This window comes from Eubalaena glacialis, chromosome 14 (genome assembly GCF_028564815.1).
Source record: "Eubalaena glacialis isolate mEubGla1 chromosome 14, mEubGla1.1.hap2.+ XY, whole genome shotgun sequence".
Taxonomy (NCBI): Eukaryota; Metazoa; Chordata; class Mammalia; order Artiodactyla; family Balaenidae; genus Eubalaena; species Eubalaena glacialis.
The window spans coordinates 78390248-78416600 of record NC_083729.1 but is presented as its reverse complement, the minus strand read 5'-3'; the positions used below and the strand labels follow the sequence as shown (position 1 = coordinate 78416600).

General features: G+C 39.5%; 1 protein-coding gene across 1 annotated transcript in view; it reads left to right on the top strand.

Moving 5' to 3' along the window:
- SUCLG1 (succinate-CoA ligase GDP/ADP-forming subunit alpha) overlaps positions 1 to 26353 on the top strand; it is a 41723-nt gene that overhangs the window by 6567 nt on the left and 8803 nt on the right. Inside the window, exons 2-6 of the mRNA XM_061210752.1 lie at positions 10778 to 10881; positions 15876 to 15992; positions 19116 to 19328; positions 19463 to 19520; positions 25386 to 25469. Coding sequence (XP_061066735.1) covers positions 10778 to 10881; positions 15876 to 15992; positions 19116 to 19328; positions 19463 to 19520; positions 25386 to 25469 — 576 coding nt within the window. The remainder of the gene's footprint in view (positions 1 to 10777; positions 10882 to 15875; positions 15993 to 19115; positions 19329 to 19462; positions 19521 to 25385; positions 25470 to 26353) is intronic.

The window sequence follows — 26353 nt, the reverse complement described above, 5'->3', positions numbered from 1 at the left end:
TTGGATCATCCTTACTATCATTATTCTGAATTCTTTTTCAGGTAGACTACCTATTTCCTCTTCATTTGTTAGGTCTGGTGTGTTTTGACCCTGCTCCTTCATCTGCTGTGTGTTTTTCTGTCTTCTCATTTTGCTTATCTTACTGTGTTTGGGGTCTCCTTTTCACAGGCTGCAGGTTCGTAGTTCCCGTTGTTTTTGGTATCTGTCCCCAGTGGCTAAGGTTGGTTCAGTAGGTTGTGTAGGTTTCCTGGTGGAGGGAACTAGTGCCTGTGTTCTGGTGGATGAGGCTGGATGTTGTCTTTCTGGTGGGCTCGTCCACGTCTGGTGGTGTGTTTTGGGGTGTCTGTGGCCTTATTATGATTTTAGGCAGCCTCTCTGTTAATGGATGGGGCTGTGTTCCTGTCTTGCTAGTTGTTTGGCAATAGAGTATCCAGCACTGTAGCTTGCTGGTCGTTGAGTGAAGCTGGGTCTTGATGGTGAGATGGAGATCTCTGAGAGATTTTCGCTGTTTGGTATTATGTGGAGCTGGGAGGTCTCTTGTGGACCAGTGTCCTGAAGTTGGCTCTCCCACCTCAGAGGCACAGCCCTGATGCCTGGCTGGAGCACCAAGAGCCTTTCATCCACACGGCTCAGAATAAAAGGGAGAAAAAATGGAAAGGAAGAAAGAAAGAGGATAAAATAAAATAAAATAAAGCAATTATAATAAAAAATAAGAAAAAAATTATTAAGAATAAATTTATTAAGAAAAAATTTTTTTTTAATTTTAAAAAATAGATTTATTAATTTTTTATGCTAAAAATAAGAAAAAAATTATTAAGAAAAAATTTATTAAGAAAAAAAATTTTTTTAATTTTTAAAAAATAAAATATATGAAAAAACTTATTAAAATTTTTTTTTTAATTTTTAAAAATAGATAATAAGGAAAAAATTATTAAGAAAACATTTATTAGGAAAAAAAAATTTTAAGTAAAAAAAAAAAAAAAAGGACAGACCTAACCCTAGGACTAATGGTGAAAACAAAGCTATACAGACAAAATCTCACCCAGAAGCGTACACATATACACTCACAAAAAAAGGAAAAGGGGAAAAATTAATATATCCTGCTCCCAAAGTCCTCCTCCTGAATTTGGGATGATTCGTTGTCTATTCAGGTATTCAACAGATGCAGGCACATCAAGTTCTTTGTGGAGATTTAATCCACTGCTTCTGAGGCTGCTGGGAGAGATTTTCCTTTGTCTTCTTTGTTCGCACAGCTCCCGGGGTTCAGCTTTGGATTTGGACCCGCCTCTGCATGTAGGTCGCCTGAGGGCGTCCGTTCCCCGCCCAGACAGAACGGGGTTAAAGGAGCAGCTGCTTCGGGGGCTCTGGCTCACTCAGGCCGGGGGGAGGGAGCGGTATGGAGGAGGCGGGGCGAGCCTGCGGCGGCAGAAGCCGGCGTGACGTTGCAGCAGCCTGAGGTGCGCCGTGCGTTCTGCCGTGCGTTCTCCCGGGGAAGTTGTCCCCGGATTACGGGAGCCTGGCCGTGGCGGGCTGCACAGGCTCCCGGGAGGGGCGGTGTGGAGAATGACCTGTGCTCGCCCACAGGCTTTTTGGTGGCGGCAGCAGCAGCCTTAGCGTCTCCTGCCCGTCTCTGGGGTCCGCGCTGATAACCGCGGCTTGCGCCCGTCTCTGGAGTTCGTTTAAGTGGCGCTCTGAATCCCCTCTCCTTGCACGCCGCGAAACAAAGAGGCAAGAAAAAGTCTCCTGCCTCTTCGGCAGCTGCAGACTTTTTCTCGGGCTCCCTCCCGGCTAGTTGTGGTGCGCTAGCCCCTTCAGGCTGTGTTCACGCAGCCAACCCCAGTCCTCTCCCTGGGATCCGACCGAAGCCCGCGCCTCAGCTCCCAGCCCCCGCCCGCCCCGGCGGGTGAGCAGACAAGCCTCTCGGGCTGGTGAGTGCTGCTCGGCGCCGAGCCTCTGTGCGGGACTCTCTCCGTTTTTCCCTCTGCGTCCCTGTTGCTGTGGGATCCGCGCTGATAGCCGCGGCTCGCGCCCGTCTCTGGAGCTCGTTTAGGCGGCGCTCTGAATCCCCTCTCCTTGCACGCCGCGAAACAAAGAGGCAAGAAAAAGTCTCTTGCCCCTTCGGCAGCCGCAGTCTTTTTCCCGGACTCCCTCCCGGCTAGCACCGAAGCCCGAGCCCCAGCTCCCAGCCCCCGCCCGCCCCGGCGGCTGAGCAGACAAGCCTCTCGGGCTGGTGAGTGCTGGTCGGCACCGCTCCTCTGTGCGGGAATCTCTCCGCTTTGCCCTCCGCACCACTGTGGCTGCGCTCTCCTCCGTGGCTCTGAAGCTTCCCCCCTCTGCTACCCGCAGTCTCCGCCCGCGAAGGGGCTCCTAGTGTGTGGACACCTTTCCTCCTTCACGGCTCCCTCCCACTGGTGCAGGTCCCGTCCCTATTCTTTTGTCTCTGTTATTTCTTTTTTCTTTTGCCCTACCCAAGTACGTGGGGATTTTCTTGCCTTTTGGGAGGTCTGACGTCTTCTGCCAGCGTTCAGTGGGTGTTCTGTAGGAGCAGTTCCACGTGTAGATGTATTTCTCATGTATCTGTGGGGAGGAAGGTGATCTCCGTGTCTTACTCTTCCGCCATCTTGCTCACTTTCGTGCTTGTCTCAATTTCTGAAAAATCCTTTGCTGTCTTAGGAGCAGAGTCTAGAGAAGAAAGAGTGTCCAAAAGATCAGGATCTTGAATCCACCCTTAGCAATACTTAACAATCCTGTTCTCACGTAACTGGAACTTCTTTATTCCTAGACTCTCAGGATCCTGAGGCTTTAAGAGGTCATCTAGTTTAGCTTCTGTTGCTGCAGTGGCCTTGAATTATCCTAGTCACGTGATTACCCTGTCACTAATGGTTTGAGAGGTCTGAGATCTAAACCAAGGTATCTCTTATGTTAGAGAGGTTACAAACTCTAGGGTTAATGTTCAAAAACCTCTAAATTTCCCAAATCTTTTTCCCATGCCACATTTCTAAGCCCATTTCCACTCACACTAGGAAAACCGCAGCCACAACAGTATCACCTTGCAAACTTCTTTTAAAGGCAGTCACAAATTATTTAGGCTCTGAGGTTAGTAATAGAACTAGAGTTGCTAGGGAGTTTTGTCCCCTTTATTCTATTAAGTTTTAATTGTTGGTACATTTTGTGCTGAAGGTCTTAAGTGTTGCAATGTTGATTTGAGTTAGGAAAAAACCCCAAACACTTGTAGATGCCTTCCAGAGACCTGTTGGGGGCAGCTTAGAATATTTATCAATAGAAATTACTGAACCAAAAAACACAGTTCTTAGGAAAAAAGAGAAAGAACCCAGTTGAAGTGGGGAGAGAAAATAAAATGAAAAATGAGAAAGATTTCTTCCATGAGAAAGCTTAAGGATTTTATAAGCACCTTTGAAACTGAAATAGTGAAACTTTTCAAGAAGTATGAGGTAGTGCAAGGTTGCTTTAAACATAAGCCAGTAGTTCCTGTAAGTTGGATCTTTGAGAATAAATAGGGAACAAGAGCTAGTATTTTTTATTTTTATTGAGGTATAATTGACGTAAAACATTATATTAGTTTTAGGTGTACAACCTAATATTTTGATATTTGTATATATTGTAATATCTATCTGTCTATTGTGATATCTATCACCATACATAATTACACATTTTTATTTCTTGTGATGAGAACTTTTAAGATTTGCTCTCTTTTGGCTACTTTCAAATGTGCAATATAGTATTATTAACTATAGTCACCATGCTGTACATCACATCCTCATGACTTATTTTATAAGTGGAAGTTTGTACCTTTCGACCCCCTTTAGCCACTTGCCCCCTCCCCCTCAACTCTGGCAACCACCGATCTGTTTTCTTTACATGTGAGCTCAGGTTCTGTGTTTTTCTTTCTTTTTTTTTTTAGATTCCACATATAAGTGAGATCATACAGTATTTGTCTTTCTCTGCCTGACTTATTTTAGTTTGGGTAATGCCCCCAAGGTCCATGTGTGTTGTCACAAATGGCAAGATTTTCTCTTTTTATGGCTGAATAATATTCCATATTGTGTGTCTGTGTGTGCATATTAATAAATATACCACGTTTTCTTTATCCATTCTTCTATTGATGGACACTTGGGTTGTTTCCATATCTTGGCTATTGTAAATAGTGCTGCAGTGAACGTGGGGCTTCTTTTCAAGTTAGGGTTTTCATTTCCTTCAGATAAATACTTGGAAGTGGAATTGCTGGATCATATGACAGTTCTATTTTTAATACCTTGAGGAACCTCAATACTGTTTTCCATAGTGACTGCACCAATAACATTCCTACTAAAGGCGCACAGGGGTTTCCTTTCTCCATATCCTCACCAACACTTATTATTTCTTGTCTTTTTGATAATAGCCATTCTAACAGGTGTGAAGTGAAATCTCAGTGTGGTTTTGATTTGTGTTTCCCTGATGATTAGTGATGTTGAGCACTTCTTCATGTACCTGTTGGCCATCTGTATGTATTCTTTGGAAAAATGTCTATTCAAGAGCCAGTATTTTTGAACTTCAGAATTACAGTGTTTTGATGCCAAAAAGTGAACCTTATATGCCAATTGGTCCCATACCTTTGTTTGGCAAAAGTGGAAATAAGCCCCAAAAGTTTCCTAGCCAATATCAGAATGGGTACTAGAGCTCAGGTCTTCTGACTCTGCAGTGTCCTTTCTACTAAATACATGCTGGGTGATACTCTGAGCCTTCTTTTTTTGAAGCTCTGATTTTTCTTTTTCTTTGGCATCATTACTGGTTTGTTGAGAAGGTTACTACTCCGCTCAAAGGTGTCACCTGCCTTTTCCATGTGTTTGCCAAGTTGTGCAGGACTGTTTTTGGAATCAGGAAGACATTTAGAAGTGTAGCTTGGAAAAGGGAACCCTCAATAGTGATGTTTCTGATACCTAGTATCTCTTGTCATTGCATCCAAGAACCAAATCTTTATTCCAGAAATACAATGGCCTCGATCTAAATGTATCAATGTAGCCATGAGAAAGTGACTCGATTTTCTGACCTCAAACTTGTTTTTCCATAAAAACTTAATTGGGGATGTTAAAAATAATTTCTCTAAGTATAGGGGAAGAATTTCATTTCACCAAAGGGCAGGCATTTTGTTGCCATAGACCCACATTTTTGTACATTATAACATTTCTAAAATTGGAATGTATCTTATAATTGATGGTATCTTACAGTAAGTTGGCAGCATTTTTTTCATACTAGTGCTTAATAGTGCTTCTTAAAATCAGTGGTGTTTTAGATTTGATGAAATATGATACTTAGAGCCAATTACACTTCATTTGTAAGTAAATACTGAATGAATATATAATTTCGCATCTGAATGGTGGCTTGTTTGGGGTTTGGAAGTAAGTGGCTGCTGAGGTACTCTGCTATACTTTAAGGTCCTGTAGGTAGGGACCCCAAGAGCCTGCAGATTATATATGCATAATACATATGATGAATAAGTATACATTTGTTAAAATCAGGAATACATGCAGGAATAAATGAGTAACAAGGACATAGTTTGAGAGGGGAGTTGGAGGAGTATTTTCATGAACAGTCTCAGGTTACTGGTTAGGAGCACGGTACTGGTCACACAGTGCCATCTGTGGTTTGAGTCCCATCCGGGCAGGTGCTTTTTGGCCACAGCTTGCATCCCCCCTGCAGCCATCTTGCAAATGGTGTGGTTGCTCTCTGCAGGGGAGAGGACTCTGCATGTGGCGGAGCGATACAAATTTCTCTCTCAGATTACTCAGTCCCTTTACTTCACAGCCTTTATTACAGTTGGCACTTTTGTGGTTTTGCGTTTCTTTGTTTAATGTTTAGCTGTCTTACAGGGCAGGAAGCTTCACGTGGGCCTCAGTCATCTTGTTTACCCCTGAACCCCTTGTGTCTGGCAGACATCCTGGCACAGTGAACGTCTCAAAGCAGTTTGGTCTTTTCATCCTATGTCAGTAATAAATAGCTAATAGTGAAATAGCTAATTATTATTCTGCATGCTCTATATATTATTAACTCATCTAGTTCTCATATGGCCTGTGAGGTACATAATATTATTATCCCCATTTTTACAGTGAGGATGTACCTTTAAAAATGTTTTAGATGGTAAAAATTTACTAGTATATGTGTACCTACTATATGTTATATGTAGACATGGATTAGTATATTTATACATACACAGGTATAGGATATGCATGAGACATAAAACACTTCTGATTGGACTTACTTGATTTTAAAATATGAATTGTATGTTCTCTCTTTTTAGGAAATGATTGACTTTTGTGCTTAGGTAGGATGTGAACCCGGTTTAGGGAGTGTACCCGGCACTTTGCTACCCAGGTTACGGGCGTCATCTCATATCAACATCACAGCCTCCTAGTGAGCAGCTGTGATTCCACTTAACAGAAGGGAAGACCAAGGCCAAGGGAGATCAAAAGACCTGCCCCCTAAACTCAAGCCCAGACCTGTCTTGTTCCTGGGCTATGCTTTCAGCTGCTTGAGATGCAGTCCCAAGGTTAGGCTAGCCTATTTCTGAGAACCTGAAGAGAAGGCGACTCCACCCACATTCTCTGGAGATGACCCAAGGCCTTCACCACTGGGAAATTCTGCCTGGTGGCCGACTTCGGGCCTTCCTGCTGCCCTAATATTTAATTAAAAATACTCATTTTCTTAATATTAGTGAAGTCAGATATCACGTCATATGTCGATTTACCATTTATCCGTCACCAGTTGTGTTTCTTGTTTATGGCCTTTGTCCATTTTTCTGTTCGGCTTTGGTCCCCTCCGTCCTGTTGGCCCCTGGTGTTGCTCAGGTTGCTAAGGTTGTCCTCCTTGCCTGTTACGTGTTATGAAACCAGCCTCCTGGTCTGTCACTGCCTTTACCTCTGACTGCTGTGTTTTGCTTTAGGTTCTTTTCTTCTGTAGTGAAATAGTCCATTTGTATTACATTACTGCTTCCTGGATTTCATTTGTTAAAAAAAAAGAAAAAAGGTTAGCATGGAATTTGTACTACATTGATACAGCTTTGAGGATTGCTAGTAGCATTTAGGGCTGGACTCTTTGTATGAATTTTTGGGAAACCAATAATCTTTGCATGTACAAAAATAGATGTAGGTTTTGTTCCCCTCTTTCCTGGTAATGGGAGTTCAATATGGACATTTTTCCAGTTCACACAAAAAGAGATGGAACTTCTGATATTTATATGTGTTTCTTCTCATAGATCCTCTCTCTTGTCCTGAAATTCAGTCAAACATTTCCTGCGTACCTACTCCATAAGGCGCTGTACCGTATGCCACCAAGGTGTACAAGACATGGTCCTTACACTCATGGAATTTATAGTTCGAAGTTCTGAAAGTATTTAGATGAGACTGAAAATAATCTTGAAAGAAAACTTAGCCTGAAATAATTTTACTTAACAATAATGCAGTAAAGAAAGTAACAGAATGTGTGCACTCTTCAGTGTGCAGGTGTGGTGCTTATGATTAGATACCACATGAAAGTGTTCACAGTTTCCATTCTTCTTAATCTCAGATCCCCTACAAACCCCCCATTATATTCACAAGGCATGAATGTGATGTGAAGATTTAAAGATTCCTCACTGTACAATGTTTTATTTAAATGTGAACTTATATGAACTTATATGCAAGAGGAATTCTCAGGAGATTGAGTACGTTGACTCTGATTGAAAGGTGAGAAATATTTGTAAGATGGTTTGGCCACTAACATATGTCCTGTGTTCAAGGTTTTTTTTTAGGAAGTAGCTTACTGTAGTTATTTGGTGGTTTTGTCATAGAGATCAGGTTTGTGTTTAAAACCAAAATGTGATTGGGCTTCTTTAAGGAGTGGACAGACAATTGAAGATTTGTACTTAAACCACTTTACATTCTCAGCAGAGGTAGAAAAGGCTTTTTTTTTTTTAATTAAGGCATTTGATTGATAATTTGGATGGAGAAGAAATCAAACAGGGAAAGAAAATGACCAGTCTGACAGATTTAATATTTACAGCAGCTGGTAGTTTGCTGGATTAGAGAGTGGTGGGATTGTGGGAGGGAAGGTGAAGTGGTGCAGAGGTGGGGATGAGGAGAGGCTGCTTTCGCTGGGGAGCCTCCAACCTGTGATTCTGGGCTTGGATTATCTGTGGTGGGGAAGAATAAGGAAAATGACATAAGTGACTTAAAATTTGGTGAGTTTTACTTGGAATATAAACATATTTTGCATTATATCTGTCTGAATGGAAACAAATGGCAAAAGAGAAAGAATTTCCTTGATTCTCTGATGTCACCAATGGTAAGACTTATCATTGATTTGATAACAGTATTACCTTAAATAGGGCCACCAGTTGTTACCTGTGTCATGGTGGCATGGAGTGGCAGGTGTCTGGGGTCCTCCTCACAGCCATGGCAACTGGGAGAGTGTGCATGGTGTAAAGGGCCAGAGAGCGGGCAGATTCGTCTTCCAGTGTCTGGAATTAAAAAGGCATTTATGGTGATTATGGAGCACCATGGCTTGCTGGGTGCCTCAGGTTTTTCTCTGGGTTTTGTAAGTGCTTGATTCTAGCATCCTCTCATTTCAGTATCAGTGATACCTTGTCTGGCATTGTACAGGTTTCTTGTTGGGACAGAATGTGGTCAGGAATTTCATTTCCTTATCTTTGAACATGTATTTTGGTGTTGGCTCAAAGGTGATGATAGTCTATTAGTTCTAGCTTACCTGAAGCCTAGGTATGGGCTCATACAGTAGATGGGAAGAGCACTTGCACACACATATGCATGATAAATCTCCCAAGATCCATTTCACTAGATGCTGTAGAACGGCAGGGTCGTTGCACAAGTTGAGCAATACCAGAGGGCCACAAGGCTGTCTGGTAGGTGAGCTGTTATTCATCATACTTGGCGGATGTAGTTTTTATGAGCACCAGAGTTCTGGTGCTGTGAAGTCTTGAGCTCCATAGAGTTGATCCAGGAGGTCTGGAGTAGGAGAAGGAATAGGAGAAGGTAGTGATACGAGTTGTTCTGGTATTGAGGCCATGCTTTATGAATGTAGGCAGACCTGTGCTTTCTCAGGGTGACAGGGCCACTTCTGCCCCATGGAAGGAGAATTGAACTGTCTGATGTCTCCTTTGCTAAGGTAGAGTGTAAGAGTACTTGTGGAGGACTAAACTTTACCTTCAAAAAGCAAGTATTTCCTTTTATCGAGTATGGGCTCCAGATGTCCTGATCTTATTTGCTCTTGTAATCAAATCTTGTACCTTTCCTGTCTGGAAACTCCTGATAGATGGACTATTTATTGAATATTCCAGGAGTGGGAGGGACTGTTGGGCGAGCCCTGCCAAGAATAGCAGAGGGGAGTAAAGCTCTTCCACAGGTATTGTGGTTCTGTGTCTCCAGCTGGGAGAACTGGGAGCCAAGGGCAAGCACTGGCTAGGGTGGGCTGTCAGGCCACAATTCCTGTCGTAGTGTTCACTGGCCCAGGTTAAGGTGCTTAGCTGCGCTCACTGGGCCAGGACTTGACCCTCAGTGCTCCCTCAGGGTCCCTTGTTCAGCATAGTCTAGGCCAAGAATGCGGCTGATCTGTGTGCACACAGAATACTTCTCTCCTGGTTGATCAGGGCAGATTCCGGGCCTGTCTCTTCCTTAGAGGTACAGGGGACTACAAAATTCAAAGTTGTTGGAAGCTGAGGTCAGTACGTGAGTGAAAGATGAATCAAGGGGTGTTCAAAGGGCCAGAAGCAGATCAGTTGCGGAACCTGAGATCTGAGGATTTAGGAGGGTATGAGCAGTGATTCAGGACAAAAAGCATTGAGTGGACCCTGGACAAATTTATGATGAGGTATTCTTTTCTGAGCCTAGCTTTCATGGGCTACCTTAGTGGTAGGTGCTGGCACTTTGAAAGGGCCAGGAATGGACCACAGAGACAGCAGGTTGGGGTTCTAATGGGGGTTTAGAAGGTAGCCCACATAAATCATCTGAGCTCTACTTTCTACTGATTTTTGAAATATAGGGAGCTGGCTTTAGGAGCTACTTAAGATTTCTCAGTTTTCACTGAGGTAGTTTGCTGACAGTGACTTAGATATTTTTTACATGTTTCTCCCTCATCTACTTTTCCTATTTATTTTATTTTCCCTATTTCCTTTATATGTGAGGTCTTGAGACTTACATCAGAAGAGGCCAAATTAAGCAATTTTGGATTATATTTTAGACACGTTTTATTCTATGACTTAACATTTAATGTTAATATTATTACTGGGGAATGAGTTGCAAAGTAGTTCTTAGTAATTCTGACAAAGTTTGCCTCTTAGCTCGTCTTTTGCTTATAGATGTTGGGCTTAAAAATGTTGGGTCAAATGGGGAAAGCGTGTGGCTGTTTAGTAAACATTATTAGTAAGAGTGATACCTAGTTTTTAGTTCCTGGATTTAATTTGAGCTGTTTATGTGAGCCCCTGGTTTCTTTCTGAGGAATAAAAATTATAAACTTAACCTTTTCTTTCTCAGTTCAGAAAAAGCTACAAAATTGTGGTTCTCAGTAAAGAGGGGATTCAGGAGAATAGAACAGTATCTTTTTTTGTTTGTTTCTTTAATCAGTTTTTGTATTTAATACATCTTATTTAAAAAGTGACATTTAAAGTTGCCATTATCACAAGATAGCTCCTGAATTAGAGGATTTTTTTTTTTTTTTTTGTCACCAGGTTAAATTCATAGTCCAAAAGTTTGGAAAAATTATAATGTGTCATGTTTTCTTTACTTTTCAGTGCAACAGAATGGAATTCGGCATTGCTCCTATACAGCTTCCAGGAAGCATCTCTATGTTGATAAAGATACGAAGGTTATTTGCCAGGGTTTCACTGGTAAGCAGGTATGTGTATCAAGACTTTTTAAAAGATGTATATTAGAGATACAAAAACATTGAATTATTTTCTATTGTCTTAAAGTCACAAAAGTTATAATACAGTTTGTAGCAGAAGAGTATACAGTACAGCAATGGAGTTGTATCTCAGGAGGGGGTTAGGTACTATAGTCAGCCTCTAAGATGAAAATTGTATTTAATGTTACCTTGAAAATCCCTCCCTAGGAGTATAGTATTATGTTGGAAACCCACATATTTTCTTTCAGCAAGTATAACACAACTGGTTTTTCTCCAACATTGGAACAGATCACTGTTTCTTTAATTAAGCGCTAGGTAAGGCATATGCCTTGTGTTTAGGCCTTGTACGAAAAGAATTCGCAGCTAAGCACAGATCAGTGTGGGGAAATGCTCAAACCCAGAGAGGCTCATGGGAACTGTGATGGGGAGAGGAAGTAGTACATTGATTTTTCCCATCTTGTACTCTCTGGGCAAATGGTCTTCAGGGGAATAGCAGGCAAAATAGCCTGAAGTATTTCATTTATATTCATTCTCTCTGCCTATCCTCTGCCTACATCATAGAATTTACGTAAGTTTAAATATAACTGTGATGTGATTCCACAAAAAAATGCAACAAGAATCTCCTTTCCTTCCTTCCTACCATTCTACTGCTCTGGAATTCCTTCTGATAACAAGTTGACATGTATCCTTCCAGATATTTTTCTTGCTCATACAAACATATGTACACTTATATAATGGGCATTCTACAGAGTTTGTTCTACAGAACACTCTCTCTCTCCCTCTCCCTCTCCCTCTCTCTCTCTCTCTCTCTCTCTCTCTCTCTATGTGTGTGTGTATATGTGTGTATATATATATATATATATATATATATATATATATATACACACACACACATGCACACATATATATATATAAACAAATTATATAATATATATCATACATATATGTCTGTTAAATTGATTCCTAAAAGTAAAAATGGGTGTCAAAGTTTCTATGTATTTAAAATAAGTTGCCCTTTAAAACATTTGTACACATTTATGGTTTCACCGTACTAGATGCACAGATTTTTGTTTTTTAAACGAGGGAATACTACCAAATCAATAAGAAGATAGCCATCAGCCTTAACCCAAAGTATCCCTTCCTTCATTATTAAAGGAGATATGGCAAAATAAAAGCGATTAATGATTTTTGTGTAATTTAAAAGTTAATGATTTTTCTATGATTAAAAGAATTATCACGTCCATTCTGCAGTGTTTTGGTGATCTAGAGCAAGAGTTGGCAAGCGTATTCTGTAAAGACAAGATTGTAAGCATTTTAGGCTTAATAGGCCATGCAGTCTCTGTTACAGCTACTTGGTAGTATTGGAACAGCAAAAGCAGCCATAGGTAATATGTCAGTGAATGGGTATGCCAGTAAAACTTCATTCACAAAACCAATGGCAAGTCAAGTCCTTCAGGCCATACTTTACTAACCCCTGATCTAGAGGATGATACCTAAATATCCAGAATTCTATAACTTTTGTTTTTAAAGTACTTAGGAATTGCTTTAAAATTTTGTAGTTCTTTTTTTAAAAATGAATTTGATTAGGAGGTTGTTCATGTGAAATGTCCTTTTGCTTTCTGACTTTTTTTTGAAATAACTGGGCACAAAAATGTGAATTGCAGTGGACCTTTCTTCTTTTTCTCCCATTCCTCTACTGTCTTAAAAAAAACAATCCACTGTCAACGAAAAAAGAAACACCCCAAACTTTGAAATTTTGTTCATAGGTAAAATTGGTTTACTTATTCTGATAGCCGTATGTTTTATGAATATCATTTCCACATATATACGTTCTAAAGAAAGTTGATACTCATCTAAGATATGAAGTACATTTTATCGTTCCTCTGCCAATTAAAATCATATTTAGTCTCTTTTTGGATAGATATTAATTTTATTAGCATATAATCAAATGTTTGATTAACCCAAATTCTCCACATAAGTTTATTATGTATGATTTTGTTTTTCTGTTTACTAAGCTTTATACAATCCTACAACAAATTTATCTCTGACTTTTTTTTTAAGAACCATTGTCCATGCTATAAGCACTATTTGGAACTGTCTCTGCTTCATAAATTAGATGATGATTTGCCTAAATATTGAAATCCAAGGTTGGTTTCAGTGTCTCTGAGTTACTGGCAAATACGCTATTTCTCATTCACTTTTGTTTTTAGAGTAATTGGGAGCCTTAGTTGTCTCAAATTTGTTGGTTTTAAGTTTCTGTTTATAGAGGTAGCAATGAGGTCTGAAATTTAGAGTTTATCTCTGTAGAGAATCTGCATTTTGTCTCATTAGTTCTTTTTTTTTCAGTGTACACATTGTTCCACATATGAGTGAGGAATATTTGTATTTCAGAGCAAATCCCAAAAATGCAGATTTCCAGTGGGTGGTATTTCTTGAACTGGCTGTTATGAGCTGCTAAAAACTATCACTATTCTTAACTGTGCACTGGATGGTGATAATGGGAAAATTACAGGAAAGAAGCTTATTAACGGGAAATGTTATCCCTGTTTAGCACTACATTAGGACTAGAAATTTGTCCATTGGAATTTATGTAACAGTGTGGTAGTCTAGGGTAGTGCTTCTCTAACTATCTGGAATGAAAGACCAGTTTGGGTGTGTCTTTGTTTTATCACCAATCTAATGCAGATGAATACTTTTTACAAAATACCGTAAAAGTCATAGCAATATCATATTGCTATAAAAGTCTGCAAACATTCTCACTTATTTTTGTTTTATTAGATTTTTCTTTGTCATTCTTTTTTCGTTTTGCGTTTATCTCACTGCAGACCCGTTAGCATCTACAGATGACACTTTGAATGGCACTTCTCTAAAGAGAGAGCACTGATCTGAAGTCCTTTCCAAAACTCCATCACTGACTTAAGATAAGTCAGTTAACATGCTTGGGACTAAGTTTCCTGTTTTGAAAAATGAAGATGTTGAATTAAGAAATAGAACTTGCGTAGTTGAGTCAGCATTTTCTGGTCCCTGTAGAATGACCGCATAGATCCACTCAGTTTTCAATAACTACTTATTGAGTGCCTACTGTATGTAATGTGTTGCTTTAGGTGCCATCTCTCAGTGAACAAAGTAGATAGAAATCATTGCCTTCATGGAGTGGCGGGGGAGAGAAACAAAATCAATGAGTAAATTATGTGGTACGTTAGAAAGTATAAGTGCTGTGGAAAAACTAAACCAGAGAAAGGAGGTGTCTGTATGTGTGTGGGGTTGTGGTGGCAGTTACGGTGGGTGCTCAGGGGAAACCTGACCTCTGAGTCAAATTCTAAAGGAGCTGTGGGGGTGAGTCAAGTGGATGTCTAGGGGAAGCGTGTTCCAGCCAGAGGGGACAGTGAGGCCAGGAGGTGGGAACGTGCCTGCTGTGTGTGGCAGCCCCAAGGCCGGCATGACTGGAATAGAATGAGCGATGGGCGAACAGTGGATGAAGCGAGGTCGGGCAGTTGAGGGGTTCTGATGTGAGGAGGCAGCTTGAATACTGACTTGGTGGCCAGTGTGAGGAGTTTGGCTTTTGCTGTGAATGAGATGGAAAACTATTGCAGAGTTTGATCAGAGAAGTGACATGTAACAGGATCAGTCTGGCTGCCGTGTTGAGAATAGGTTGAAAGGGAGCAAGGGCAGTACTCTGTCAAGAGTTGATGGTGACTTAGACCAAGACGGTAGCAGTAGAAGGGGTGAGATGTTGTCAGTTACGTTCTGAAGGCAGGGCAATAAGATTGACTAATGTACCCTGATTTGAGATATAAGAGAAAGAGAGAGATCAAGAATGACTTGAGTAGTTTTGGTCTGAACATCTGTTAGCAGTGGAGTTCTCATTAATTGAGATGGGCTAAACCATGGAGGCGAGTGATCAGGAGCTCGGTTTTGGGCCCATTAAGTTTGGGATGCCTACTGGTTCTGCAAGCGGAGATGTCAGGTAGGCAGTTGGCAGTGTGAGCATGGAGTTCAAGGCAAAGGTCTCGGCTAGGTATGTGGGAGGTGTGTGTGTCTGTGTGTTTGAGGGAGGTCACCATATGGATGATATTTATTGCCATGATGAGGGGTGAACTCACCAAGGGCACACATTTAAATGAAAAAGAGAAGTCTAGGAAGAGAAAGAAAGAGAAGAGGAAAAACAGGGAGGAGGAGCCCCAGAAGCTTAGTGAAAAAGAATCTTTCAATCCCTGGAGGTGTTTTTGGTCATCATAGCTGATTGGGGTAGGGAGGAGGGCATTGTACTGGCATCTGCTGAGTAGAGGTAAACATTGTACAAATCACAGGACAGCCTCTCATAACAACGCATCAGTGTGTCCAGAATGTCAGTAGTGCTGAGGTTCAGGTGGGAGAGTAAATGGATAGGGACATCCAGGATGCTGGCTGGGCAACGTTAAAGGCTCCCTTAAGGTTTGGGATCATTAATTTAAAGTGAGACCAGTTAGCATGGTTTTATTTTATTTTTCCTCCAGCTACTGTTCAGTGGCGCATGTGCAGTCTTAGAGTAGGTGGAGAATTGGATTTAACGAAGATTGTGATTTTGCCAGATGTGTAAGTTGAAGTGAGAGAGAGCCAAGGTGGTTGTGTGATTATAGTGATTGGCCATGGATTTTAAACTGAGTAGAAGAGGGATGTGAGGACATCAAGGGTCGAGGAACGGTGAAAAAGAGGTGTTCTTTTCAGGTAAACACCAGGGGGTTTCTGATCATCAGCCAAATTTGAAAACAGAGTGAAAAGAGACCCCCCTTAAAAAAAACAGTTATTTTGGCCCCGCAGAGGCCCGCTTTGCTTCAAGGGTGAAAGCTGTGTTCAATAAGGTGATGAGAATGCTTGGATATGTGTTAAGGCTGTTTGCTGGGAAATACTTAACCTATTTGTTTTTCTTTTCCAAGTTGCTGAAGATTGCCTTTAGGCTCCCCAGCCTGCCTTTTCTCATTAGTCTTTTGCTTTTTCCCCCTCAGGGCACCTTTCATAGCCAGCAGGCATTGGAATATGGCACCAAATTAGTTGGAGGAACCACTCCAGGGAAAGGAGGCAAGACGCATCTGGGCTTACCGGTCTTCAGTACTGTGAAGGAGGTAACTAATGGGACCTGAGTTTGGCAAGAAAAGAAAAGCAGGGGAAGAGCTAGCACACCTTGGTTCAAGATCTTAATTGTGCCCCTTTGGGGAGAGTCAGTTGCTTTTTAAAATTCCAGTAACCTAGAGAAATTTGAATTGCGGTTAAAACCAGTGTGTTCACTTTAGTCAGGTAGGCTCAGGATGTTTTCTCCGCAGCCCGGGTCATCTTTGTCTGTAGGTATACATCAGCCCTTTAGGGAAGAAGTGCTGTGGCTTGGCTTCTGTTTGGCTTATTTTCCTTTCCTTACCATTTCTTCTTCTGGGGTGTTAGAAGTGCACATGTCAGCATCCACCCCCTACCCTAATACTCACTTCGAGGAGTGGGTGCTTTGCCAGGCACTGTGCCAGGTGCTTCGTATTCATGGCCTCATTCAGGCCAAACCACAAGCCCGAGGTAGGTGCTGTTATCATCCCCATTTTAAAGACAAGGCTGCGCTTACACACAGCTTTCTGAGTGAGTAGGATGGACACCTTTCACGCAGTATTATTTGCCAGCACTGACCCTGTTGTCACAGTTCAGCTTCTGACAGGAGCAGCGAGGTTGAGGGTCCTGCACATAGTCTCATGGCTGGTAAGTGGCAGACTTAGCCTGGCTCAGAGTAAGTAAGTAGTGTGTGGTGTTCCTGTGTGGAGAAACCTAGCTGTGGAGTCTGGTGGACAAATCACAGAGTTCTAGTCTCTTCCCCAATTTGCTGATTTCTTAATACTTTTAAAATGATTTTAAACTAAACTTTAATTCTTCGCTACAAAGCTAATTGCTTATTGTAAAAATTCAGATAATATAAAAGTATGTAAAGTTAAGTTTTATATAGTGTTTTCCACTTCTCAGATTTTGCTTTTATAGAGAGCTAATTTAAGCTCATTGTGTATTCTTTCATTCTCTCTCTACACTTACATGAATATATACAAAACTAGTAGTAGTATAAAAGAAACCATAGTACAAATTCTTGGCTGTTTAATTTAAAAAATCAAGGAAATCAACTTAGTACTTGGGATTGATGTATTGATGTTAAAAAGTGTACCCCTCCTCCTCTTTATAAACATACTTCTAAGGCATGTTTTAAAGAATTGCACTTTTTACAGTACACATTTATAGATGTACTCTCTTTTTGGAATACTAACTTCTAATTGAAGTTAATTTGTATTCTTAATCCTAAAATGTAGAAAAAAGCAAATATTCAAATTTGGAATTTTCACTTTACTTTAAACTTGAAAATAGGGTGTACTGTATACGTGTATGTGTGTTTTGAGTGTATTGTATTTTAAAGAGTAAAAAAAAATCATATATTCTGTAGAATAATCATTTAGTTTTTTTTTTTTTTGATTTGCATTTTTAGAAAAAAATCTAGGCAGATTTCTTTTCTCATGAGCCGTTTTTTGCTTTCTTTTAAAAACAGTTTTCATTGCCAGGCAATTCATTTATTATTCATTTTGATACAAATAGATATGACATTTGGAATGTGATGTAAGTTCTTTGACAGATACTGTTTCTCACCCGTTCTGCGCTTACACAGAGCTTTCTGAGTGAGCAGGATGGACACCTTTCATGCAGCATTATTTGCCAGCACTGACCCTGTTGTCACAGTTCAGCTGCTGACAGTATTTGTAGCCTTACGGGGTACAAACCCATGGGATGTATTGATATTTTCCATAAAATACCTACACTTGGTTCCAACCTAGCTTTTTTCCTTTGGTCCCCACTTCTCTGTTATCATCTTGAACACAGTTTTTAACAACATTGTTTTGAATTATTTTTAACCCCTGGCAAGTCAACATCCTTTGACTTGTTCTTCTGTCACTGTCAAGATACCTCTTGACACCTCTTAGGGGTGCCGTAGAGAAAGCCCCTAAGTTGCTGGGAATGTGGGGAATCATTTGGGGATGATTCTCAAAGACACTGCCTTTTACTTCTGTCCCTTCTAGTTGTACCTGTATGTTCCGTGACTTGGGTTTTGTATCCATTATGAATCCCCTGGCACAGCCTTCTAAAAAGTTGTGATTTACATCTTGGTTAAGTTACATTTTAACATTTATAGGGAGGCAGCCTGCTGTAGCTGAAAAGAACTGACACTTGGGAATCAGATATACTTATTGTTGAATCTTGCCTGTGCCACTTCCTAGCTATGTGACCTTGTGCAAGTTATTTAGTATTTCTTGGCCTCAGCATCTTGATTTGTAGCTGGGGATGCTAAGCATGCAGGATTGTGGTGAAGCCTTATCCGAGGCCTGTATAGAGTCTCTCTCAGGGCCTCTCACAGAATAGATGCTGCCACTCTTGGAGAGCCAGAGGTCACTGACAGTCTCTGTCTTCAAGGAGCTTCCTTTCAGGAGAAGAGACATGGCTACACGTGGAGGTGGGTAGAAGGCTACATCTGTATTGATACATGTAGAGAGTATGTAAAGACCACTGAGAGAGAACCGTGGTCAAATTGATGGTCTTTCAGTGCTTTGCATTGTGAGGGGTGATGTAGAGTAGACTCTAACCTTATTTGACCCATTCTTATTCCGTGGCCATCTATGCATGTGTATTTTAGTTTATTTCTAATCAGCATGCATTTAGAGTAAATATTGACAGCTAGGAAAAAAACCACTTCATTTTGCTGCCTCTTGATATTATTTATTAAGTTTGATGTAGTTTTTAACAGATGGTTGAGAGCTGGGTTCTGGAGCTTGGGGCTCACTAGTCCTTTTCTCCTGGGAAGGTGCAGGGTCTTTGGTACTGAATAGGTGGTAAGTGCCTTGTAGAACAACAGAAATAAACATGGCCCAGGAATGAGGGGACACAGACGCAAATCAGGCAGTGCTTGCAGGTGTACTGACATGCTGTCACCTGAGGGAATTTTAGGTCACAGAAACTTTCAATTCAGAAGGGTGTCCCAAGGGGGCAGAAAGGAGGCCGTGCTTACTCTGCTCTTTTCTGACAGCAAAGTGAACTTGTTAACGGGAAGAATGAAGACATCCGATGTCTCCTGATGATGTCCTTTCCTGACCCCAAGACATCATTAAAATCATGGTATTGAATTTCTTTTACAATGTTTCTGACTTAACCAATAATAAAGTGCCTCATGGTTAATGTTTCAGGCCAAAGAACAGACCGGAGCAACAGCGTCTGTCATTTATGTCCCTCCTCCTTTTGCTGCTGCTGCCATTAATGAAGCTATCGAGGCGGAAGTGTCCTTGGTCGTGTGCATCACTGAAGGTATCCCACAGCAGGACATGGTGCGGGTCAAGCACAAACTGCTGCGCCAGGAAAAGACCAGGCTGATTGGGCCAAACTGCCCTGGAGTCATCAATGTGAGTGTACAAAACGAAAATAAGCCCTCTGAAGGCTAACTAGCTTTGAATCAGTCCAAGTATATTTGTGTGTATGACCTAGGAGTTACAATTTTTTTTTCACTTTTCTGAAACTATGAATTACTTTCCTTCAGCCTGGAGAATGCAAAATTGGCATCATGCCTGGCCATATTCACAAGAAAGGAAGAATTGGTGAGTATATATTTCTTATAGATTAAAACCAAAATTCCTTGCCCTAAGCTCAAAACTCACAAAGAGAATTTGACTCTGCAAATCAAATTCATTTTAATTAATTCAACTTTAAGAGAATTTACCCGGGAAGTTTTATAGTGAATTGATTCTATGTCCTGAATTGATGTTTGAGAAACACTAATTCTCTAGAATCAGTGAGGATGTTTTGGGTTTTTTTTTAAAGATTCTTTTCCTGCTCAGCACACTATGGATTCTTCCATGTGTTTGCATGGATCAATAGTTAATTTTATTTTATGGTTAAGTAATATTTTATTGAATACCACAATTTGTCCATTCTCCCATTGACAAACGTTTCTATTGTTTTCAGGTTTGATTCATTATGAATAAGGTTAAGGTGAACTTTTGTGTACAGGTCTTTTTGTGGGTATTTCTCTTGGGTTAAATGCCTACGAATGGAATTGCTAAGTCGTAGAGTCAAAGTATGTTCAACTTTTTAAGAAGTTGCCAAATAGTTCTGTAAAGTGACTGTGCTTTCTTCACTCCCACCCTCGATGTATGAATGTTCCAGTCATTCCACATCTTCACAGACATTTAGTATTGTTGGTCTGTAATTTTAGCCATTCTGCTGGGAATAAAATGATGTCTCATTATGGTTTTGAGTTTCCCCCATGACTAATGATGTCATGTCCTTATTGGCCATTTATAAATCTTCTGTTGTGAATTATCTGTTCAAGTTTTTTACACATTGTTTTTTATTGGGTAGTCTTTTTTATATAATTGTTGATTATAGGGGGTTCTGTAGATACTCTGGCTATAAGTTCTTTGTCAGATATACGTGCTGTGAATATTTTTATTGTTAGTCTTTCTGTGTCCTGTCAGAATTACTTTGCCTCAGTGGATATTATAGGCTTCCTCAAAATGTTTTGGCAAAATTGTACTGCTACTTGTTTAGTTCCTCAAGGAAATAACCAAATTAACATTTCAGAGTTAGCCCATTATGGCTGTTTTTAGACTCTTCACACCTAGCTCTCACTAAGCTATGCTGTTTCTCCACCATAATAGAGTTTACAGTACTTTATCTATAAACCGTGACTGTAAATACTAAGTAAGAATAGTTAAACATAGTCAGTAAATGTCAGTTGTGTAGTTTACAGGACTGGGTTAAAGGTCATGATTTTTCTTTATTACTAGTGGCTCTTAGAGCTGTCAGCCCTGCTGCCAGTAGAGAACTTACCAAGTTCTCTTACGAGGGAGGATACAGGGAGTTCCGTAGGCCTTCTGATTTCTAGTCGGGGCCTGATCCGCATAGTCACTGATGCTTTTGCACATATTTGAATACTCTACACTCTTCAGTCTGCTTTGAGTGGCTACTACTGTAGACTTAGGTGAGCATGGAATAAGGTGTGCCCTGTACTGCGTTGCCTTTCTGATCACTACCCTGCTTTATAAGGTGCCCGTAAACCTCAAAAACAAGTAAGAAAAGTTCAGGGAAGTCCTTCAGACCTTGGTTCTCCAGATGGCCATAGCACATTGATGAGGAAGTCCTCTGGGAGACTGCCTTTAATTCAGAGGATTTAGAAAAAAAATTCACCTAAAAGAAAATATATGACACTACAAGATTTTCAAGCAGGTGAAGGAGAAAAGATGATTTTTTATACTAACTATTCCTATTTTGATACTAGTACTAATGTTCTCAGAAGCCTCATTGACTTCCAATCCTTAAGCTAAGAGTTTAGGGAAAGGAAGGATTTTTCAGTCCCTTGGGTATTTCTGAATGGGACGTAATGTAATATGATAACAGTACAATAGTATAGTGGCTTTCTAGTTTGAGTTAATGATAGCTAATGAAACTGTATAACAGCTAATTGAATGTTATTGAAGAAAGAGATTGGATTCCAAATTGATATTTAACTATACAATATTTGTTTCATTTATGTTAGATGTTTTTTTACTGTCAACCACATGTGACATACTTGACTTCTACATCCTTTTTAAAAATTTTATTTTAATTAAACTTTTTACGTTCAGGTAATTGTAAATTCACATGTAATTGTAAGAAATAATACAGACAGATTTCTGTGTACCCTTTATCCAGTGTCCCCCAATGGTAACATCTTGCAAAACTATAATGCAATGTCACATCTAGTATATTGACATTGATACAGACATAAAGAATTTTTCCATCACTACAGGGATCCCTCATCTTGCCCTTTAAAACTACACCCACTTCCCTCCTACTCCCACTCCCTTCTTAATCCTTGGAAACTAATAATCCTCCATTTCTAAAATTTTTAAATTTCAGAAATGCTATATAAATAGTATCATGTAGTATGTAGCCTTTTGGGATTGGCTGTTTACACTCGGTACAGTTCTCTGGAGATTCACCAGATTGTTGTGTCAGTAGTTCATTCCTTTTTATTACTGAGTAGTATTCCAGGGTATGAATGTGCCATAGTGTGTTTAACCATTCATCTGTTGAAAGATATTGGGATTGTTTCCAGTTTGGGGCTGTTACAAGTAAGGCTGCTATAAACATTTGTATACTTGTTTTTATATAACCCAAGTCTTCATTTCTTTGGGATGAATGCCCAGGAGGGCAGTTGCTAGGTTGGATGATAGTTGCATGTTTTTTAAGAAATTGCCGAATTGTTATCCATTTTACATTTCCATCACCGATGTATGTGTGATCCAGTTTTTCTGCATCCTTGCCAGCATTTGTAGTGTCACTTTTTTTTATGTTAGCCATTCTGATAAGTGTACAGTGATATCTCATTGTAATAGTTTTAATTTACATTCCCCTAATGGCTAATGATATTGAACGTCTTTTCAGGTGCTTGTCCGCCATCTGTATATCTTCTTCAGTGAAGTGTTTCTTCATGTTTTTTTGCCCATGGTCTAATTGGGTTGTTTGCTTTTTTACTGTTGAGTTTTGAGAGTTCTTTATATATTCTAGATACTAGTACTTTGTTGGATATGTGGCTTACAAATATTTTCTCCCACTCTGTAGCTTGTGTTTTCATGCTCTTAACAGGATCTTTCAGAGAGCAAGAGTTTTTCATTTTGATGAAGTCTAACTTACTAATTTTTTTCTCCTGTGAAGTATGCTTTGGACCTCAAGTCTAATAAGTCTTTGCCTAGCCTTAAATACCTTTCTTTTTCCTGAAAGTTTTGTAGTTTTACATTTAAATCCCATGATCCAATTTCAGTTAATTTTTCTAGGTGTGAGACATAGATCAAAGTTCTTTTTCGTCTACTTGTGTTCAGTTGCTTCAGCACCATTTATTGAAAAGATCATCTTTCTTCCTTTGAGTTGCTTTTGCATTTTTGTCAGAAAAACAGTTGGCATATTTGTGTTGGTCTGCTTCTGGGTTTCACCAGTACCACACAATCTTGATACTATAGCTAAGTGATAAGTCTTGAAATTTTAGGTCGATCGCCGCCTTGCACTTTATTCTTTTTAAAATTATTTTAGTTCTTCTAGTTCCTTTACTTCATATAATTTTTAAGATGATCTTGTCTCTATCTACAGAAACTCTTGCTGGGATTTTGATGGGAATTGTGTTAAATCTTTATGTCAGTCTGGGGTGAATAGACATGTTGACTATTCCAATCCATGAATGCAGTCTATTTTCATTTATTTAGATTGTCATTGATTTCTTTCACAAGCATTTTGTAGTTTTTAGCATGTAAGTCCTGTATATGTTTTGTTAGATTTACACCTAAGTATTTCTTTTTTTTAAGAAAGCAATTGTAAATTTTATTGTATTTTAATTTTGGTGTCCGTGTGCTCATGGCTAATGTATAGAAATATAATTGATTTTTGTTTATCTTGTATCTTGAAATGTTGCTGTAGTCTAATGGGTTTTCTTGGTAGATTCCTTAGCATTTTCTTTGTAGACAATCATGTTATCTACAAATAGGGACAGTTTTATTTCTTCCTTTTAGGACACTCAAGAGAAAGTCTTTTTATCTATCCATGTGTTGCTTATTGCTGTGTTCTTCCTTCTTGGTATCATTTCCCTTCTTTTTAGAGAACTTCCATTAGCCATTCTTTTATGATGGAACTGTTGGTGACAGGTTATTTACTTTTCCCTCATCTGAGAATGTCTTTATTTCCCCTTCATCCCTAAAGGATAATTTCACTGGGTATAGGATTTAGGGTTGACAGTTCTTTTAGCACTTAAAAAATGTTGTTCCACTTCTTGCTTCCATGGGTTCTGATGAGAAAGCTGATGTCATTTGAGTTGTTTTTCCTGTTTAGGTAAGGTGTTATTTTTCTCTTGCTGCTTTCAAGGTTTTTTTTTTTTGTCTTTGGTTTTCTGAAGTTTATTTATTAGGAGTTTTGGTGGGAATTTCTTTGGATTTATCCTCTTTGTGGTTTGTTCACCATTGTGTCACTGCTTGAGTCTCGAGGTCCCTAGTGACTCTGCCTTCTCTCCATCTTTCAGAGATTTCTTATATTTGATTTATATATGATGTCCAGGGTTTTTACTTGTACTTAGCAGGAAGAATATAGGAAAATACCTCTGCTTTTTGGAAGCAGAAGTATCCTTATGATAGATATTTTTAAGTGATAGTCTCTTTTACTATACATACTTTAAGGATGGCAGGAGTAATTTACCCTAAAAACATTGCTTTCATTACCTTAAATGTATGCAGTTTGCATTTATATAAATCATATATCCTTTATATAATTAGATGAAAGCCCCTTAAAAGAATGACAAAATGACAAAATCCTAGTGCTACTATTCACTATTATAGTGATCCATTAAAAGACTAGAATAAATAAAACAGTTGTGCTGCCCAGTAATCTAGGGTGTTGCCTGAACAAGAACATAATTCTATCATAAGAATCAATTAATCAATCATAATTCTATTCATAAGAATCAGGAGTGGAAAGGAGACTAGGTAATTCACACAAAGATATACAATTAAGTTACTGATTGTACTTTATTTAAAAGCTAAATGCACCAAATGCATACGTACATAGGCATGACCTACCTAACCTTGTCAGTTATGAAAGGTCCCACAGAGGAGGGACTGTGTTAAGGAGAGAGGATGTAGATAGAAAGAAAGCTCTAAGAATAGGGAAAAAGTGACGGATGAGACAGATGGGGGTTGGTGTTAGTGGTTGTCATTTGTCGTGGAATAGGATCCAGTTAGTGAATGGTCTTAAAACTCTTGGAATTAGATTTTGTTTCAGAGGGTGGTGGTTCTCCACTGATGTTCAGTATTGACCCATTTGGTACGTATTTACCGAGATCGTTCTGCGCCTGAACTGTGCTTGACGCTGGGAACGCAGGTGCGGGGAACACAGTCTTGTTTACTGACCCCCTGGAGTTTCCAGTCCAGCAAGAAAGACAGTCACTGCAGGATCTCCAACAGCACTGGCGGTCTCTCACTGAACCAGCGTAGGAGAACAGGGCTCTGTCTTGAGGAATCTGCGTGGTCAGGAGACAGCCAGCCTAACTATGAATTTATTTTCCTAAATCAGGGTTATTAACCAAAGATTAATACTTGAAACTTATGCCTTCCTTTTTTTCTTTATGGACCTTTTTATAGATTTATTGTTCCATTTTACTGCATGTCTGCAGTCGTTTTACGTGGAAGACTTTAGGTCTCTCTTAACTGCTTTTATGGTCATAAAACAACCCTAACTAATAACACACTTTCTTCTCTATCTAACTTTTAAAACCTCCCTGCTACAATTTAGGCCTTTTCTTCTTATTTCATGACCTGACGTTATCGTTTATTTGGATGACAGATTGTGAAATGGGTTTTATATATACCTGTGTTTGTAATTTATTTTACTGTATGATAGTCGTATGAACACAATCTAATATTACTGAATTCTCTTTCTTTAAGGTATCGTGTCCAGATCTGGCACCCTGACTTATGAAGCGGTTCACCAAACAACACAAGTTGGATTGGGGCAGTCTTTGTGCATTGGTGAGGGATTTTTTGCTAAACTCATTTTATTGGAGTTCAGTATCTTCACTGAATAAGTATAATGATAATTATTGATTTGATTATTTGTGAGAGATTTTGATGCCACTTTATTAAAAAGATGTTGTGATCTTGAGTTTAATTTGCTTCTACGTGAAGCTGACTGTTATATTTTCAAGATTCATGGTCTGGGATTTGACTTCCGAGTTTCAGAACAAACATCCTGGACGTGTGTCTCCTGGAGAGCCTTAGGCCTTGAAAACAGCTGTTACTTAGCTTTCCGGGAAGAAATGGTCCTTCAAAATAGGACTTTCATTACTGTAATTAGCATTTTGTTATCATTACCAGCTGTCACTCAGTGCTTCACAGTTACTGAATTCTTTGCCAATCATTATCTCACTCTTAAGGCAACCCTCTGAGGCACCGCTGAGCTGGCACGTAGTCCTGTGGTAGCGTTATTGGTGGAGGAGGGTTGAGCTCCCTGGAACCTCTCTCTTTGCCACATCATACTGCCTCCCACTTACAAATAAAAAAAAGATTTTACATTTTGAAATAATCTTGGTATTTGTTGCCAAAAGCCAGGCAAATTTCTCATTTTATAAATATTCCTTCAAACTTTTAGACTATCTTTTAGAGGCTTTTCAAAGGCAGCATTTTATGATAAAAAATTATAAAATATAACCCTGTCGTATTTTTATTAAGACTCAAATTCGTAAAATCACTATTAAACATTAATTGAGCTTTTCTGTGTGCAGAAGCACAATCTATGACACAAGATAACTTAGCGTGATGGAAAATAAGAAAAGATTTTGAAATAGGGTTGGCAATTCTGTCTTCTGTAGCCTCTGTTTTTAATTTGTAAACGAAGAGTAATAATTGCCATGTCA